This window comes from Corvus moneduloides, chromosome 24, assembly GCF_009650955.1.
Source record: "Corvus moneduloides isolate bCorMon1 chromosome 24, bCorMon1.pri, whole genome shotgun sequence".
In the NCBI taxonomy this organism is placed as follows: domain Eukaryota; kingdom Metazoa; phylum Chordata; class Aves; order Passeriformes; family Corvidae; genus Corvus; species Corvus moneduloides.
The window spans coordinates 5640160-5653264 of record NC_045499.1 but is presented as its reverse complement, the minus strand read 5'-3'; the positions used below and the strand labels follow the sequence as shown (position 1 = coordinate 5653264).

The following is a 13105-nucleotide window of genomic DNA, read 5'->3' as shown; positions in this document are numbered from 1 at the left end:
TCGGGACAATCCCCATCCCGTTCCCACAGAGGAGGGAAGGGACAGCGGATCAAAGGAGGCAGCCCCGGCCGATAAATGGTGCCGATAAATGACATTTGCAGCGACTTTGCTGCGGGGCTGGGGCTCAGCTGCACGAACCGGAGGATGTCTGGCTCCTGCTGTGGGGGACCTGCATCCCCTCGTCCCCAGGCGCTGGGACAGAGAGAGCCCAGCAGGAGAAGCCCAGGGCAGAGATCCGGGGAGTCTGACTGGCAGGGACGCTGCAAACCAAGGGCAGACTGTCCCCAGCAGAGGAGGGGACACGGGGGACAAGCGCATTCCCATCCTTTGGGAATCCCATTTGGTAAAATCCCCCTGCCAAACCCAGGGAAGGGAGAGCTCCGGAGAGGATCAGCGCTCACCTGCCCGGAGCAGCGCTCGGCGGCAGAGCCGGGGCCGGCGGGGAGGGATGAAACCAGGGTACAAAACCCAGCCCGGGGCCGGCGGGGAGGGATAAAACCAGGGTACAAAACCCAGCCCGGGGCCGGCGGGGAGGGATAAAACCAGGGTACAAAACCCAGCCCGGGGCCGGCGGGGAGGGATGAAACCAGGGTACAAAACCCAGCCCGGGGCCGGCGGGGAGGGATGAAACCAGGGTACAAAACCCATCCCGGGGCCGGCGGGGAGGGATGAAACCAGGGTACAAAACCCAGCCCGGGGCCGGCGGGGAGGGATGAAACCAGGGTACAAAACCCATCCCGGGGCCGGCGGGGAGGGATGAAACCAGGGTACAAAACCCAGCCCGGGGCCGGCGGGGAGGGATGAAACCAGGGTACAAAACCCATCCCGGGGCCGGCGGGGAGGGATGAAACCAGGGTACAAAACCCAGCCCGGGGCCGGCGAGGAGGGATGAAACCAGGGTACAAAACCCAGCCCGGGGCCGGCGGGGAGGGATGAAACCAGGGTACAAAACCCAGCCCGGGGCCGGCGGGGAGGGATGAAACCAGGGTACAAAACCCAGCCCGGGGCCGGCGGGGAGGGATAAAACCAGGGTACAAAACCCAGCCCGGGGCCGGCGGGGAGGGATAAAACCAGGGTACAAAACCCAGCCCGGGGCCGGTGCTCACACACGGGGACACCGGGGAGGGACCTGCCGGGGTATAAAACCCATCCCGGGGCCGCTGCTCGCACACGGGGACACCGAGAGCCGCCAGCGCTCCCCGTGGAGACGGGGCTGGGACACGCTCACCTGGCTGCTCTTCCTGGGATGAAAAAGCCAAAGCGATGCAGCCTCTGTAGGGTTTTCTGCTGCTTTTAAGAAGAACTTCTCTTTCCCTTCGGATTTACCTGCGCAGGGGTGAAAGGGGATGCACAAGGCGAGCAGTGCAGGGAGAAAAGGGGATTTGGGAAGCTTTAGTGCAGAGAAGTATCAAGTTCTGAACCAGGGGCTCTTGCACCTCTCTGCTCCACAGGGATATTTTCAGCCCAGGCAGAGAGGGAATTGCTTAGCTCAGGGTGAGTGTGGTGCAGACAGGCGACAGCCTGCCCTGGGGTTGGGGACCGCGGGAGGAGGCACATCCAGCCCCCAGCCAGGGGCAGAGGAGCTGGAGCTCAGGGGCAGCCCTGGGGACACAGGGAAGGGGACAACAGGACGTCAGAGACAAGCACTGGACCTGGTTGTTCTCGTGCAGAGCCTCCTGGAGGGATGGAGCCAGGCTGGGGCTGGAACAGCTCTCACCAGAGCCCGCCTGGGCACAGCCAGGGGCCTCTGAGCCTGGCAGGGGACCCCAACCTGACGCTGCTGCACACCCGGGATGAGGAGCTGGCCAAGGCCGAGGTCGGGGTGCTGGGCACCATCCTGGCTGTGGCCACCATGGGCAACCTGGGCGTGCTGCTGGCCATGTACCGGCTGAGGAGGAAGATGAGCCGCATGCACCTCTTCATCCTGCACCTGGGGCTGACCGACCTGGGCGTGGCCCTGTTCCAGGTGCTGCCGCAGCTCCTCTGGAAGGTCACCTACCGCTTCCTGGGGCCCGACGCGCTCTGCAGGGCCGTCAAGTACCTGCAGGTGCTCAGCATGTTCGCCTCCACCTACATGCTCATGGTGATGACCCTGGACCGCTACCTGGCCGTGTGCCACCCGCTGCAGTCGCTGCGGCAGCCCAGCCGCCAGGCCTACACCATGATCGGGGCCACCTGGCTGCTCAGCTGCCTGCTCAGCTTGCCCCAGGTGTTCATCTTCTCGCTGCGGGAGGTGCGCCCGGGCTCGGGGGTGCTGGACTGCTGGGCGGATTTCGGGTACCCGTGGGGAGCGCGCGCCTACATCACCTGGACCACGCTGTGCATCTTCGTGCTGCCCGTGGGCGTCCTCAGCGTCTGCTACAGCCTCATCTGCCACGAGATCTGCAAGAACCTCAAGGGCAAGACCCAGAGCGGTGCCCCTGGCGCGGGGGGACCCGCGGCAGCCGCCGCCGCTGCCCCCGGCCCCGCGGGGAAGGGCGGGCAGCCCTCGCGGGTGAGCAGCGTGCGCACCATCTCCCGCGCCAAGATCCGCACCGTGAAGATGACCTTCGTCATCGTGGCCGCCTATGTCACCTGCTGGGCGCCCTTCTTCAGCGTGCAGATGTGGTCAGTGTGGGACGAAGATGCTCCCGATGATGGTGAGTGGTGGGGGGGGTTGGGGGGTGGTCCCAAAGAGGGTGCAGAGCCCTGGGAACCCCAGGAATGTGGTTGGGTTTGTAACAAACCAGGGCTGTCTGTCATTTTGGGATTTAAAAAAAAAAACAAACCATGGGTAGGGCTACAGATTTTGTCCCCAGTAATGTTTAGGGAATACAAATTTCAGAGGTAAATCATTCCTTTCGCCAGAAAAAGTGATGATTTCTGGCCATCATCCACAGGGATGTGCAAAGATGTCTTTGCCATGTGCGCCTTCCCTCTCCTGCGGGAATTTACAGAGGTTTCAGAAGGGGATTGCTGAGTTCATTGGTTAATTTTTTTTCCTGAAAATTTTCACAAGCTTTCATAGCAGTAGAAGGAACTTCACCCAAGATTGAAAGTCCTCTGGGAGATGCTTTGGGCAGCAAAGAGGCTGAAGGAAAGTCCGGAAGCGGCTGGGTCTCACCTCTCAGAGGATGTGCTCCAGCACGTTCCCACTGCAGAACATCCCCCACCTGAAGGGTAGAGCCTGGCTCTGCAAACTCTCCTGCCCGAAGGAATGCGGGAATGGGAGTGGGAATGGGAGCCAGGAGAGCCCCCGGGTCCTGCCCGCTGTCCACTGAGCCCCTGCCCAGCCCCTGGGGACGTTTCATCTCTCTCTCTCGCCTTGCCAGAGTCCACTGACGTGGCTTTCAGCATCACCATGCTGCTGGCCAGCCTCAGCAGCTGCTGCAACCCCTGGATCTACCTGTTCTTCAGCGGGCACCTCCTGCAGAACGCCGGGCGCTGCCGGGGCTGCCGGGGCCGCCGCCGGGCCGGGCTGCGCAGACCCAACTCCACCGGGAGCCTGTGCAGCAGGAAAACCACGATCCTGAGCCACAGCCACCAGGCCGGGGTCCCCCTGCGCGGGGACAGCGCCAGGGAGCCGTACTCGCCCTGCGACGAGGGGGTGACGGAGTCGGGCACGCTCTAGGCTGCGGCGGTGGCCGCTCTGTCGCTGCAGAGCGCGGCCCTCCCCGCCTGGTGGCACCGCGCTTTGCAGAAATCTCACTGTTTCACCCAGAAAAGCGTCGCTGTCCGCCTTGTCCTCGCTGCCGAACGCGCCGTGTCCGCTGCGACCAGCGGGGGATGGACAGAGCCCCTCCGGCCGCTGCCTGACCACAGCATCCACCGCCCGCGTGTTTAGGGAAACCTCTGGCTGCTCTCCTCCGGGAAGGGGATGCTGCATCCTTCGGGAAGAGGGGATGCTGCACCCGCAAAATCCTCCTGGAGAGACGCGAGCTTTGCGTTCCCCAGCTGCCAGCAGAGCAGCCTGAGCACGGCAACGCGGCCCCATCTGCTCCAGATCCCCGCCAGTTCCTCCTCTCGCACCCTCGGGGCCTTGCTGGCCGAGCAGACAGCGAGGACAGAGCTGTCCCACGCCCCGGGGCACGGCAGAGCTCCCCTGGCCCGGAACTGCCCCGCTGCCACCCCGGGGCCAGGGACGGGGCAGTGGCGTCTGTCCCGCACCCGCTGTGCCCGCTGGAGCGCCCCAAATGCGGCACTGGCACCCCGAGGAGCTGCTGCGAGCAGCCCTGGCCCCGCTCCAGCTCAGCCGGGCACGTCCTGCCCCCTCCGTGCCCACTTCCCCTCCCAGCCCCAAACCCCGTGTTCAACATCTGCCGCGTCCCAGGCAGAGCTGCTCTCACGCTGCTGCTGCTGCTGCTTTGGGCTGATTTTGCAGGGATCAGGGTCCCAAAACTACCCAGGGCTCGCAGAGCAGGGAACTCGGTTCCCGTGCAGTCCCAGCCTGGCCCCTGCCCTTCTCAAAGGAGCTGTTTTGTGCAGGAATAAATCACAGATGAGGCAGGAAAGAGCATCCCTTTGTTCTGGCAGTCGAGCTCCAAAGCTGCTGATGGAGTTGTCCAAGTGTCCCAGCGAAGGTTCCCAGTTCCCTGCGAGCCACGGGCATTATTCCTTCCACTAGCACAGGCTAAAGCTGTAAAAATAAGACATTAGGAGTAAAATATTTTGAAATCTTCAATATTTTCACTTTTTAATCGCCAGGCATTTGAAGGAGATTTCTCAGAAGCTTCCACTGACTGGTTTCGGCCTCACCTCCAGTTCCACAGTCACACCTTTCCTGGGATTTCCAGTATTACCCAGGACTTGTCGGGGGTTTTGGAACATTTTCTTTCACGTGCCCTTTGAGTTGGGCCAGATCTGCACACCAAGGTCATGAAACCAGGAGTGCCTGGCTCCCCCTGCCGTGATCGATCCCAAATCGATTGTCTCACAACATTTCATTAAATCACAGCGTGGCTGAGCCCATTTAAAACGCACTTGGAGCAGCTCCAGCCCTAAGGACGGCGCGCTGTGCTGGGAGGCAGCAGCTCCATCCCCCTCACAGAGCTCCCACTGGGGCACAGTTCCCATTCCCAGGCACTCTGGAAGTTTATTTCTTGAAAGATCTGAAATAACAAAATGCAGAGTGAGGAGCAGGGACATTGCCCAGGTGGGGGAGAGACCGACCCCAGCACCTGGAGCAGGGACAAAGCAGGAAAAGCAAAAGGTGGGAGACAGGGAACATCATCCTTGCTGGGTGGTGAGGGAAAAGCCAGTGGAAAAACTGCATTTAAAAGGATTTTCTGAGGCTGATGAGCAAAGCAACATCATTGAGAGGAGCTGCCAGCCAGTTCAGTGGGTATTTGGAGGATCGCTGCATCTCCCTCTCCGAACTGCAGCCCATTTTGAGAGGCTGGGGGGGGATGTTCCATTTGCTTTCATGAAACGAGGGAAAAAGGGCCATGGCACAAAAGCGGAGAGCTCAGGAACCCTCTGAGGGTTCCTGCACCACCCCGCAGCCCTCAGGAACAGTGCTGCCTTTAAGGAAAACGCCAAGGAAATTGTGCCTGGGGCTCAGAGCGGTGCAAGTGGTGCAGCCCGTGCCAGGCAGTGCCCCAGGGGAGGGGCACAGTCCCAGCTGTGCAGCTGCCAGGGGCTCTGGGCACCTCTGAGCAGCAGCACCGTGGTGTGACAGCTTCACCCGGGTGTCACAGCTTCACCTCGGTGTACTCCACACCCTTGGATGCCCTGGGGCTGGAGAAGGGCCAGAAAAGTATTTTCCTCTTCTTTGGGTCCACGTTGACATAATCCATCCCAGTCTTCATGTTCTCGTAGTCCTGGGCAGAGCCCGGCTCCTGGCCTTTCCCCACGAACACCAGGGATGTGTAGTTGATGTTTTCCTCTGAGCCAGGGCCCTGCAGGAGCAAAATGAGCCCCAGGTCAGGCCCCAGCACCCACCCAGGAGCCTTTGCCCTTGGCCCATGCACCAGTTCAGAGAATCATGGAATGGGTTGGGTGGGAAGGACCTTAAAGCTCATCTGATTCCACCCCTGCCATGGGCAGGGACACCTTCCACCATCCCAGGGTGCTCCAAGCCCCATCCAGCCTGGCCTTGGACGCTTCCAGGGATCCAGGGGCGGCCACAGCTGCTCTGGGCACCCTGTGCCAGGGCCTGCCCACCCTCACAGAGAAGATTTGTTTCCTAATTTTCCTCATGTGCCCAGGGATGCTTCCGTCTGGATAGGGGATGCTACAATGCTCCCAGCCTTAATTATGGCATTTCAATGTGATTTGATGGATTTACCCCTCCTGAAGCTGCTCTGGGGGTCTGGAGCTGGACAAAGATGGGCTGGGGTTGTTTTGGCAAAGGCTCTGTGTCTGTGGTACCTGAGGGCAGGAAGAGCTGTCCGAGTCCTCCGAGGTCTCCGAAGATGTGTCACTGCTCCCTTAAAAACAGGAGACATTTACCAGCCCCAGCACTTCCCAGGGGGTTAAAGGGAAAAAAAAGATCAGGGGGGAAAAAGAAAATGTGCTCAGGAGTGAAAATTCAAAATGAAACCGTGTGATCCCTCCCCTCTTCACTTCCCTGGGAGAAACTGGGCAAGGAGAGCCCAGCTGGGCAGGAGCCCTGGCAACAGGCAGGGGCACAGTCCTGCTCCTGCTTGGCCCTTTGCTCACCCCTTGCTCCCACCCCAGGGCTGTTCACAGCTCGTAAGGAAGAGACATCACACAAAAGCCACCCAAAATTCCCATCCCTGTGCCAGGACAATGCCCTGGCACTGCAGGACCCCGTTACCTGCGCAGGCCGGTGCTGGGTTTTGTGCCCCCGGCTGTTGTGCCCTGGGCTGCTGTGCCTTGTCCCCTCCCGGTGACGGGGCTGGAACTGGGGCGGGATGAGGGCTGGGATGCTCCCCAGGGCTGCTGCTCGCCTGCATCCCACGGGAATGTTGGGCTGTGACCAAGAGGAGAGTGAGCCCTGGCTCCGGCTGTGCCCAGCACACCCCACCCCACACCCACTCCAGCAGCCCCAGTGCAAACCAGTCCACCCCGAAATGATTACTGCTGTGCACTGGAGCAGGCACATATCCATAAATTCAATTGCTGGGATGATCCAGTGCCCTGTTGTCCCACCAGGAGAGGCCCCAGTGACAAATCACGGTGCCAAGGCCTCTTCTGGTAAGTTTGGGATGCCTTTGACCCCAAGAGGAGCTGGGCTTTGTGCAAATGTCAGCAGCAGTTGGTGTGAAAGAATTTCCTGCTACAAACTGCAGCTTCATCTGAATTAATACTCTGTGAGTTGACTCTTGGTATTTTCCCAGCACTTTACTAAAAGAGCAATAAAAGAAGATGGTTTTGAAGCAATGCAAGGTTGTACAACCCTCACTGCCACTGCCCACGTCACCCACAGCTCACCCCCAGCCTGGACCCGAGCTCGGCCCTGCCCTGCCCCTTTCCCACTCCACCCCAGTGCCCAAAACAAGAAATCCCCAGGGAAAGCCACCAAGGCAGTAATTACCAATTTTCCTGCTGAGCATGATGTAAAGGGCCAGCAAGAGGAGAGCGTGGAGCACCAAGGTGACAGCTGATGTGACAGCAGGAATCCAGCTGAACGAGAGAAAAATATTCAGTCTCCTGAAATCACCGAATTCTTTCCAATCCCCCCATCACTTCAAGACGTGTTTTAGGCCCGGGCTTGCTGGCAGCTTTCAGTTTTGCTTTTTTGTCCTTTGGGGGCATGTGCCCCAAAATGTGGGGCTTGGTTTTCAAGAATGATTTGAGTTCCTTGCCCCTCGTTTTTGGGAGCCTGTCCTCAGAAGGGTTTTCAAAAGCCTCATTGCCAGTGGGGGAATGTAGTGATGGAGGGGAGAGAGAAGTTACAGATATTATGGAATTATGGATTTATGGAATTATGGATTTATGGAATGGGTTGGGTGGGAAGGGACCTTTGAAGGTCACCCCCAGCCATGAGCAGGGACATCTTCAGCCAGACCAGGTTGCTCAGAGCCCCATCCAGCCGGGCCTGGGATGGTTCCAGGGACGCTGTGAAGGGCTCTGTGCCCCGGGGTGTTGCACTCACCACTCACAAGTGCTGTTGAGCATCCTCCTGCTGAGGCGTCTCCACGTGCTGGGGGGGACACAGAGAGGCAGCAAGACCTGGTGGCAGCCCACAAAAATGGTCCTGTTGAGCCTCATGCTGCTCCACACGAGCTGAGGATCAGGCTCAGCACTTGGAAGCGGTGGTTGGACACTGCAGATGTGAAATAAAGGGTTTTTATTTTATCCCAGCCCTCCCCCTGTGAGAATCCCTCTGGCTCACACCCTCACAGAGCCACAGGCCCTCCCTTATCACTGAATTAATGGCTTTATACACGGTCATATCTGAGACTTGTCTGGAGCTTCTGGGCTCCACCGTGGCGACAGAATTGAAATTTATTCTTCTTGCTTTAATCCTCTCCCACGGTTCGTTATTTCCTTTTTTTAATCCACAAGAAAACCCCAAAACCCCCCAAAAAGATAACTATAGTCTGGGAAAAAAAAAAAATCCATAGAGAAAGTAACCAGAGGAAGGTCGTGGGTTGGTTTGAGACTCTGGTGTGAGACAAGGTCCAGACAGAAATATCGGAGGCCCTCCAACACCTCTGTGTCTGAAACACCTCAGATTTAATGCTGTGAGAGCTTCAATCCTGTAGAAGTTGAGAGGGTTTAAGGCAGAAAATCAGAAAACACCAAGGGGCTGGGCCCCTTGGCTTGGGACTTCTGGCAGTAACACTCCAGGGATTTATGATAAAAAATACAGGTGTTGATTTTGTAAAAAATAGCGGGAGGGGTGTTCATTTTGTGAGCTTCCACTTGCAAAAAAAAGCACTTTAAATCTTCCCTCAGTGCTATAAACTCCCTATTTATAAACGGCTGACAGGGAGAGATCTTCAGCTGAGGCTTTGAGACAGTGATTAAAGCAGCCATGACAATTTGATGGATAAATTGATAGAGCAAAGGCGTTATCCACCCTGTGGAGCAGATCCTGTCATTTCCTCTGTGACACATTTCTGAGCCCAATTCATCAAAAGCTTTCCTGATAACCACCAACCTCCTGCAGAATTCCACTCACCCAAACAGCCTGATCGGTGCCAAGCCAAAAAAGCATTTCTTGCAGGAATTTCCCCCCTCCCTTACTGAACAAACCTGTCCCCAGATATCCTTCTCGAAGGACTGCCCTTCTTAAAAGGCTCATTTCCTACTGTGGGGCAGGAGATGCTGCTGCAGCAGCAGATAAGGATCTGAGAAATGAGCTGCTCAAAAGGAAATTGCAAAATAAGCCCCAAATCCAACTACCAGCAGCAGCAGCTTCTGTGCTGAGATGGGTACGGCGAGATGGAGGCGCCGATATCGGCTGGGTATCGAGAAATTTGATTCGAGAGAGCAGCCGGTGAGAGCCTGGCACCACATGTGCTTTTTTTGGCGTCTCAGGGAACTTCTGTGAGCCTGCAGCCCCCAGGACTTCAGCTTTTTCTCAAGAAAAGTGCTGAAATCAAGGCTTGCGAGGAGCTGCTCCTCGGCCGAGCAGCGAGGGGTCAACCTGAGGCATCCGCGCTCGGCTGAAGGTGAGTAAAAACTCCAGAAAGCCCCAAATTATTTTAATCCCACTTGAGCCAGGCCCAGCTGGCCCACGGAAGCTCAGGATGGCAGCAACACGTGCCCAGGGGGATTCCCAGCCCCGCTCTCCTCCCGTTGTTCCACCCCTCTGCTTCCACGCCATCACATCCAGTGCCCGGCGGAGCGCGGTGCCCAGCGCTGATTTACCTGGGGGTCAGAGCTCTCCACACCGTCCCTTCCCCCCAGCTCTGGGGCAGCTGGGGCCGTGCAGGCAGCAGGGTTTAGGGCCGTTTCAGCAGCATTTTGGGTGCAGCGCGGGGTCCGGCAGCGCAGCGGTGCCGGATGCGGTCACGCTCTACCCCCAGGTCAGAGGCACCAACGAGCCCACACGAGGTTCCATGACGCCTCCCCTCTTGTCAGCGGCCTCATTTAAATATATTTGGGTGTTTCTCTGCTGCTCTGCAGCTGTTTGGCTCCTGGGACCCTGCACCCCTCCACCAATTCTTCATCAATTCTCCATCTTCCAGCAGCTTTGTCCCAAAACTCAGCTGAGCTTCCTTGGAGCTGAGCAGTGCTGAGGGAGCTGTGCCCAGCCCAGCCCTGAGTAACTCGGCTGCCAAAACGAGCTCTGGGTGCTTCCAAGGAAAGCTCTTCCACAGGGATAAAGCATTTTACACCACCTGGCTCCGTGTCTGCTGGGTGTGGATGGGCCTCCACCTGCCTGAGCTCTGGAAAATGTTCTGCAACATTTGGGGTGCAAGCAGCAGCCTGGCAGACCCCATCCTGAGGGTTCCCAGGAGGTCTGGGGAGTGCTGGGCTGCTGTTTTGTAGGAACCGTGGGGTTTGTAGCTCCGGAGCAGCCCTGCAGCAGCACAGCCTCTTCCCTGGCAGAAAGGTCAGGAGAAGAGATTCCCCTTTTTTCAAGGTCCTTGACTCACGGGGATGATGCCTGCTGACCTTTAAACATCTCCACCACCCACAGCAATCCTCTCCCAGGGACACACCACCCCAGAGAATCCCCCTGGATTGTCTAAAAGCAAAGAGAAGATCCCGAGAAGCACCACCTCCCCCAAGAGCTGCACCACGAGCTGGGGTCACTTCCCAAATTCCCCCTCATCCCTGGGCCCGTGGGGCTCCTACCATCCATCAGCTCCATCATCAGATGTTGGTCCTGCTCTCCCCACAGCTGCTGCGGCCCAGGTGAATATTTTGGGGTTTATTTAACTGAAACTTGCTTGTTTGTTGATGTTTTTCAGGTGAGAGTTTGCTGCTGCAGCGCTTTGCAGGGCTCGGTGGTGGATAAACAGATTAACAGGTGGGAGAAGTGTCTGATAAAGGCAGAAAAAAAGCGTTTTTCAGAAAACACTGCTGGGGCACCCTGTGAATCAGTCGTGGTGGTGGCTCCACTAAAGGAAACGTGTAGAAAGGAACACAGATAACACATTTTTAGCCTGAGAACAGGTTTTTTAAAGGAGGAAAGTGCTTTACACCCAGTTGGTGAGAGACACATTTTCCACCCAAGGGGCAAAACCTATTTCTGATGCACCTGAGGGCAGGTTTGTGGCCCTGGAGGGGTGGGACGCACCCAGGGACAGCCCCTGCCTGGCAGAGGCCATTCCTGACTTATCAGCCTGGGATATTCCAGGAGCTGGAGTCACCTTTCCTCAATTTCTACAGAGCAGCACGGGCTGGCCCTGTCAAGCCGAGGGACACCACGAGCTGGAAATTGGGCATCTCTTCCCTGTGCATTCCAGACATTGAGGTGCAGCTGGAATATGTATGCAACAAAGCCTTTTTGATCCAATTTGCTGTGAAAATCCGGCCCAGTTGCTCCCAAAACGTTGAGAAAAACACCACCACTTTGTTCCACTTGAAATAGAAATGTTGAAGTGCCCCTGAGAGTTTAGCTTATCAAACTGCTTCTAAAATAACTAAAAAGTCAAAATAGATTTGCTTAACTGCAGAAATTCCTAAATGAAAGGTCTGGCCTCGTTATAACTTTCATCTTCCTATTTTAATACTGAGCCCGCTGCCAGGAGTTTGCAGATTATGATGATCCAATTGGGGAATCTTTTCCACAAAATAAACTATTTCACTTGAAGTGTTTGGCGTGTCTGTGCTGCTGCTCACCCTCACGTTTATCTCTGAAGCCCAGTGACCCTTCAGGCTGTGTTTCCTGACAGGATTTTCAGGTTATAAACCATGTCTGGAACAATCCACTTGCTGTTTTCAGCTGATCTGGCACTTGCTGCAGCTGCTTTTGTTTTAGGAAGTTTCTTTCTAATCCATGAATATGTGATTAGGACAAGGAGAGAGGCTGGTACATTAAACTGCATCTCAAAAGGCGAAGGAGATAATAAATTTGTATAAAAGCCACAAAAAAATAAAAATAAAGCATTGCAGCGTGGGGGAATGCAGGGAATTTTCATTTGTTTTGGAAAAACAGCTGCACTTGCCATCGGCATCAACTGTGCTGTACCCAATGCTCTCCTGCTCACATCGAGAAATATTTGATGGATTTTTTAAAGCTTAATCTGCCTGCAAAGCCGGGGAGAGGAGGGACCTGGCAGCATCTCCAGGGATGGGGACACCAGGTCCCGGTGACAGCAGGACGTGACTCAGCTGTCCCCAGCCACCGTTGGTACCTGTGCCTCACGAATGAGGACTTTAATTTCCTGGGCGAGGGCTTTGATGAGATAAAATTTAATTAGATAAAACAGGCTCACTGGGACAAACAAAAAATTGATTAGCACGGTGCTAAACCCTGTTAATCACGTGAATGGGGCTCGCTGAACAAAACACCCCCTTTAGCACCCACCCTCGATTATGCAACGCCAAAACCATGGAGAATAAGGAAAACAGCATCATCCCGGGCCTGGGAGATGGCGGCAGCAGGAAAACCCTCGCCTGCCCCCACTGGCTCCCCCCATAGCTGAAGGCTTTATTTGTTCATCAGCATTTGCTGTTTGCACTCGCAGAGGCTTTAATGAGACGCCCGTCCCGAGTTAAACAAAACTCACCGGGGACGAGCCCATTAGCGGCAGCAGAGCGCCGGGGAGCTGTCTCCCACGGGAAGCTGCTCCTTCCCGGCGTGTGGAAGGGAAAGTCGCACCTTCCCGCGCCGCTCATCACCGCTAATTAGTCTGTGCCTTTTAAAATGAGGTCGGTGGCTGCCCTGATGGCACAAACGCATCCCTTTCCTGCACCTCCCCGCAGCTGCCGGGGTTTGGGGCACCCCATGGCCACGGGCAGGTCCCTGGGGTGGGGCTGTGGGGTGAAGGAGAAGGGAAATGTTCCCCTAAAGAGTTTTGGGGGGTTTCCACCAGTGGATAAGGGGCTGGTGCTGGGACGGGGACCCCATTCTGCTCCCTCTGCGGGGCCTCCACTGCCCCAGAATCAGCCAAAGCAGCCCCTGCTCAGCTCCCACAGGTCCCCCAACGCTGTCCTCACCCAGAAAAGCAAACGTGACCCCGGAGCGCCCGCTCAGCCTCGCCTGGGCCGTGGCCAGTGATTCATTCGGGGTGCCCGAGCCCGGTGTTGACTCTGGCAG

At 56.9% G+C, this 13105-nt stretch overlaps 2 protein-coding genes across 3 annotated transcripts; one reads left to right on the top strand and one right to left on the bottom strand.

The window, feature by feature from the left end:
- The first annotated feature begins 1065 nt into the window (after positions 1 to 1065).
- AVPR1B (arginine vasopressin receptor 1B) lies at positions 1066 to 4660 on the top strand. 2 transcript variants are annotated; one of them, XM_032133387.1, is made up of 3 exons: positions 1066 to 1274; positions 1671 to 2639; positions 3312 to 4660. In XM_032133387.1, exons 2-3 carry the CDS (start codon positions 1685 to 1687, stop codon positions 3608 to 3610), a joined length of 1254 nt encoding a protein of 417 aa, XP_031989278.1. In that variant the 5' UTR covers positions 1066 to 1274; positions 1671 to 1684; the 3' UTR covers positions 3611 to 4660. The 2 variants fall into 2 exon arrangements, with proteins under 2 accessions (XP_031989278.1, XP_031989277.1); XM_032133386.1 differs by having other exon boundaries at positions 1066 to 2639.
- Positions 2747 to 10293, bottom strand: RHEX (regulator of hemoglobinization and erythroid cell expansion). Its single transcript, XM_032133388.1, has 6 exons — positions 9763 to 10293; positions 8039 to 8209; positions 7478 to 7566; positions 6758 to 6913; positions 6349 to 6407; positions 2747 to 5876 (listed from the first exon to the last, which is right to left on the bottom strand). The coding sequence occupies exons 2-6, from the start codon at positions 8152 to 8154 to the stop codon at positions 5670 to 5672; spliced, it is 627 nt and encodes a 208-aa protein (XP_031989279.1). The 5' UTR covers positions 8155 to 8209; positions 9763 to 10293; the 3' UTR covers positions 2747 to 5669.
- Positions 10294 to 13105: the final 2812 nt, after the last annotated feature.

Excerpts from the sequence above, each read along its gene's own strand:
- AVPR1B (XM_032133387.1), top strand. The coding sequence starts at position 1,685 with ATGGAGCCAGGCTGGGGCTGGAACAGCTCTCACCAGAGCCCGCCTGGG. Across the intron at positions 2,640-3,311 it reads CGAAGATGCTCCCGATGATG|AGTCCACTGACGTGGCTTTC; the intron begins GTGAGTGGTGGG and ends TCGCCTTGCCAG.
- RHEX (XM_032133388.1), bottom strand. The coding sequence starts at position 8,154 with ATGAGGCTCAACAGGACCATTTTTGTGGGCTGCCACCAGGTCTTGCTG. Across the intron at positions 6,914-7,477 it reads CATGCTCAGCAGGAAAATTG|CCCAACATTCCCGTGGGATG; the intron begins GTAATTACTGCC and ends TCTTGGTCACAG. Across the intron at positions 6,408-6,757 it reads CCCAGCACCGGCCTGCGCAG|GGAGCAGTGACACATCTTCG; the intron begins GTAACGGGGTCC and ends CCTGTTTTTAAG.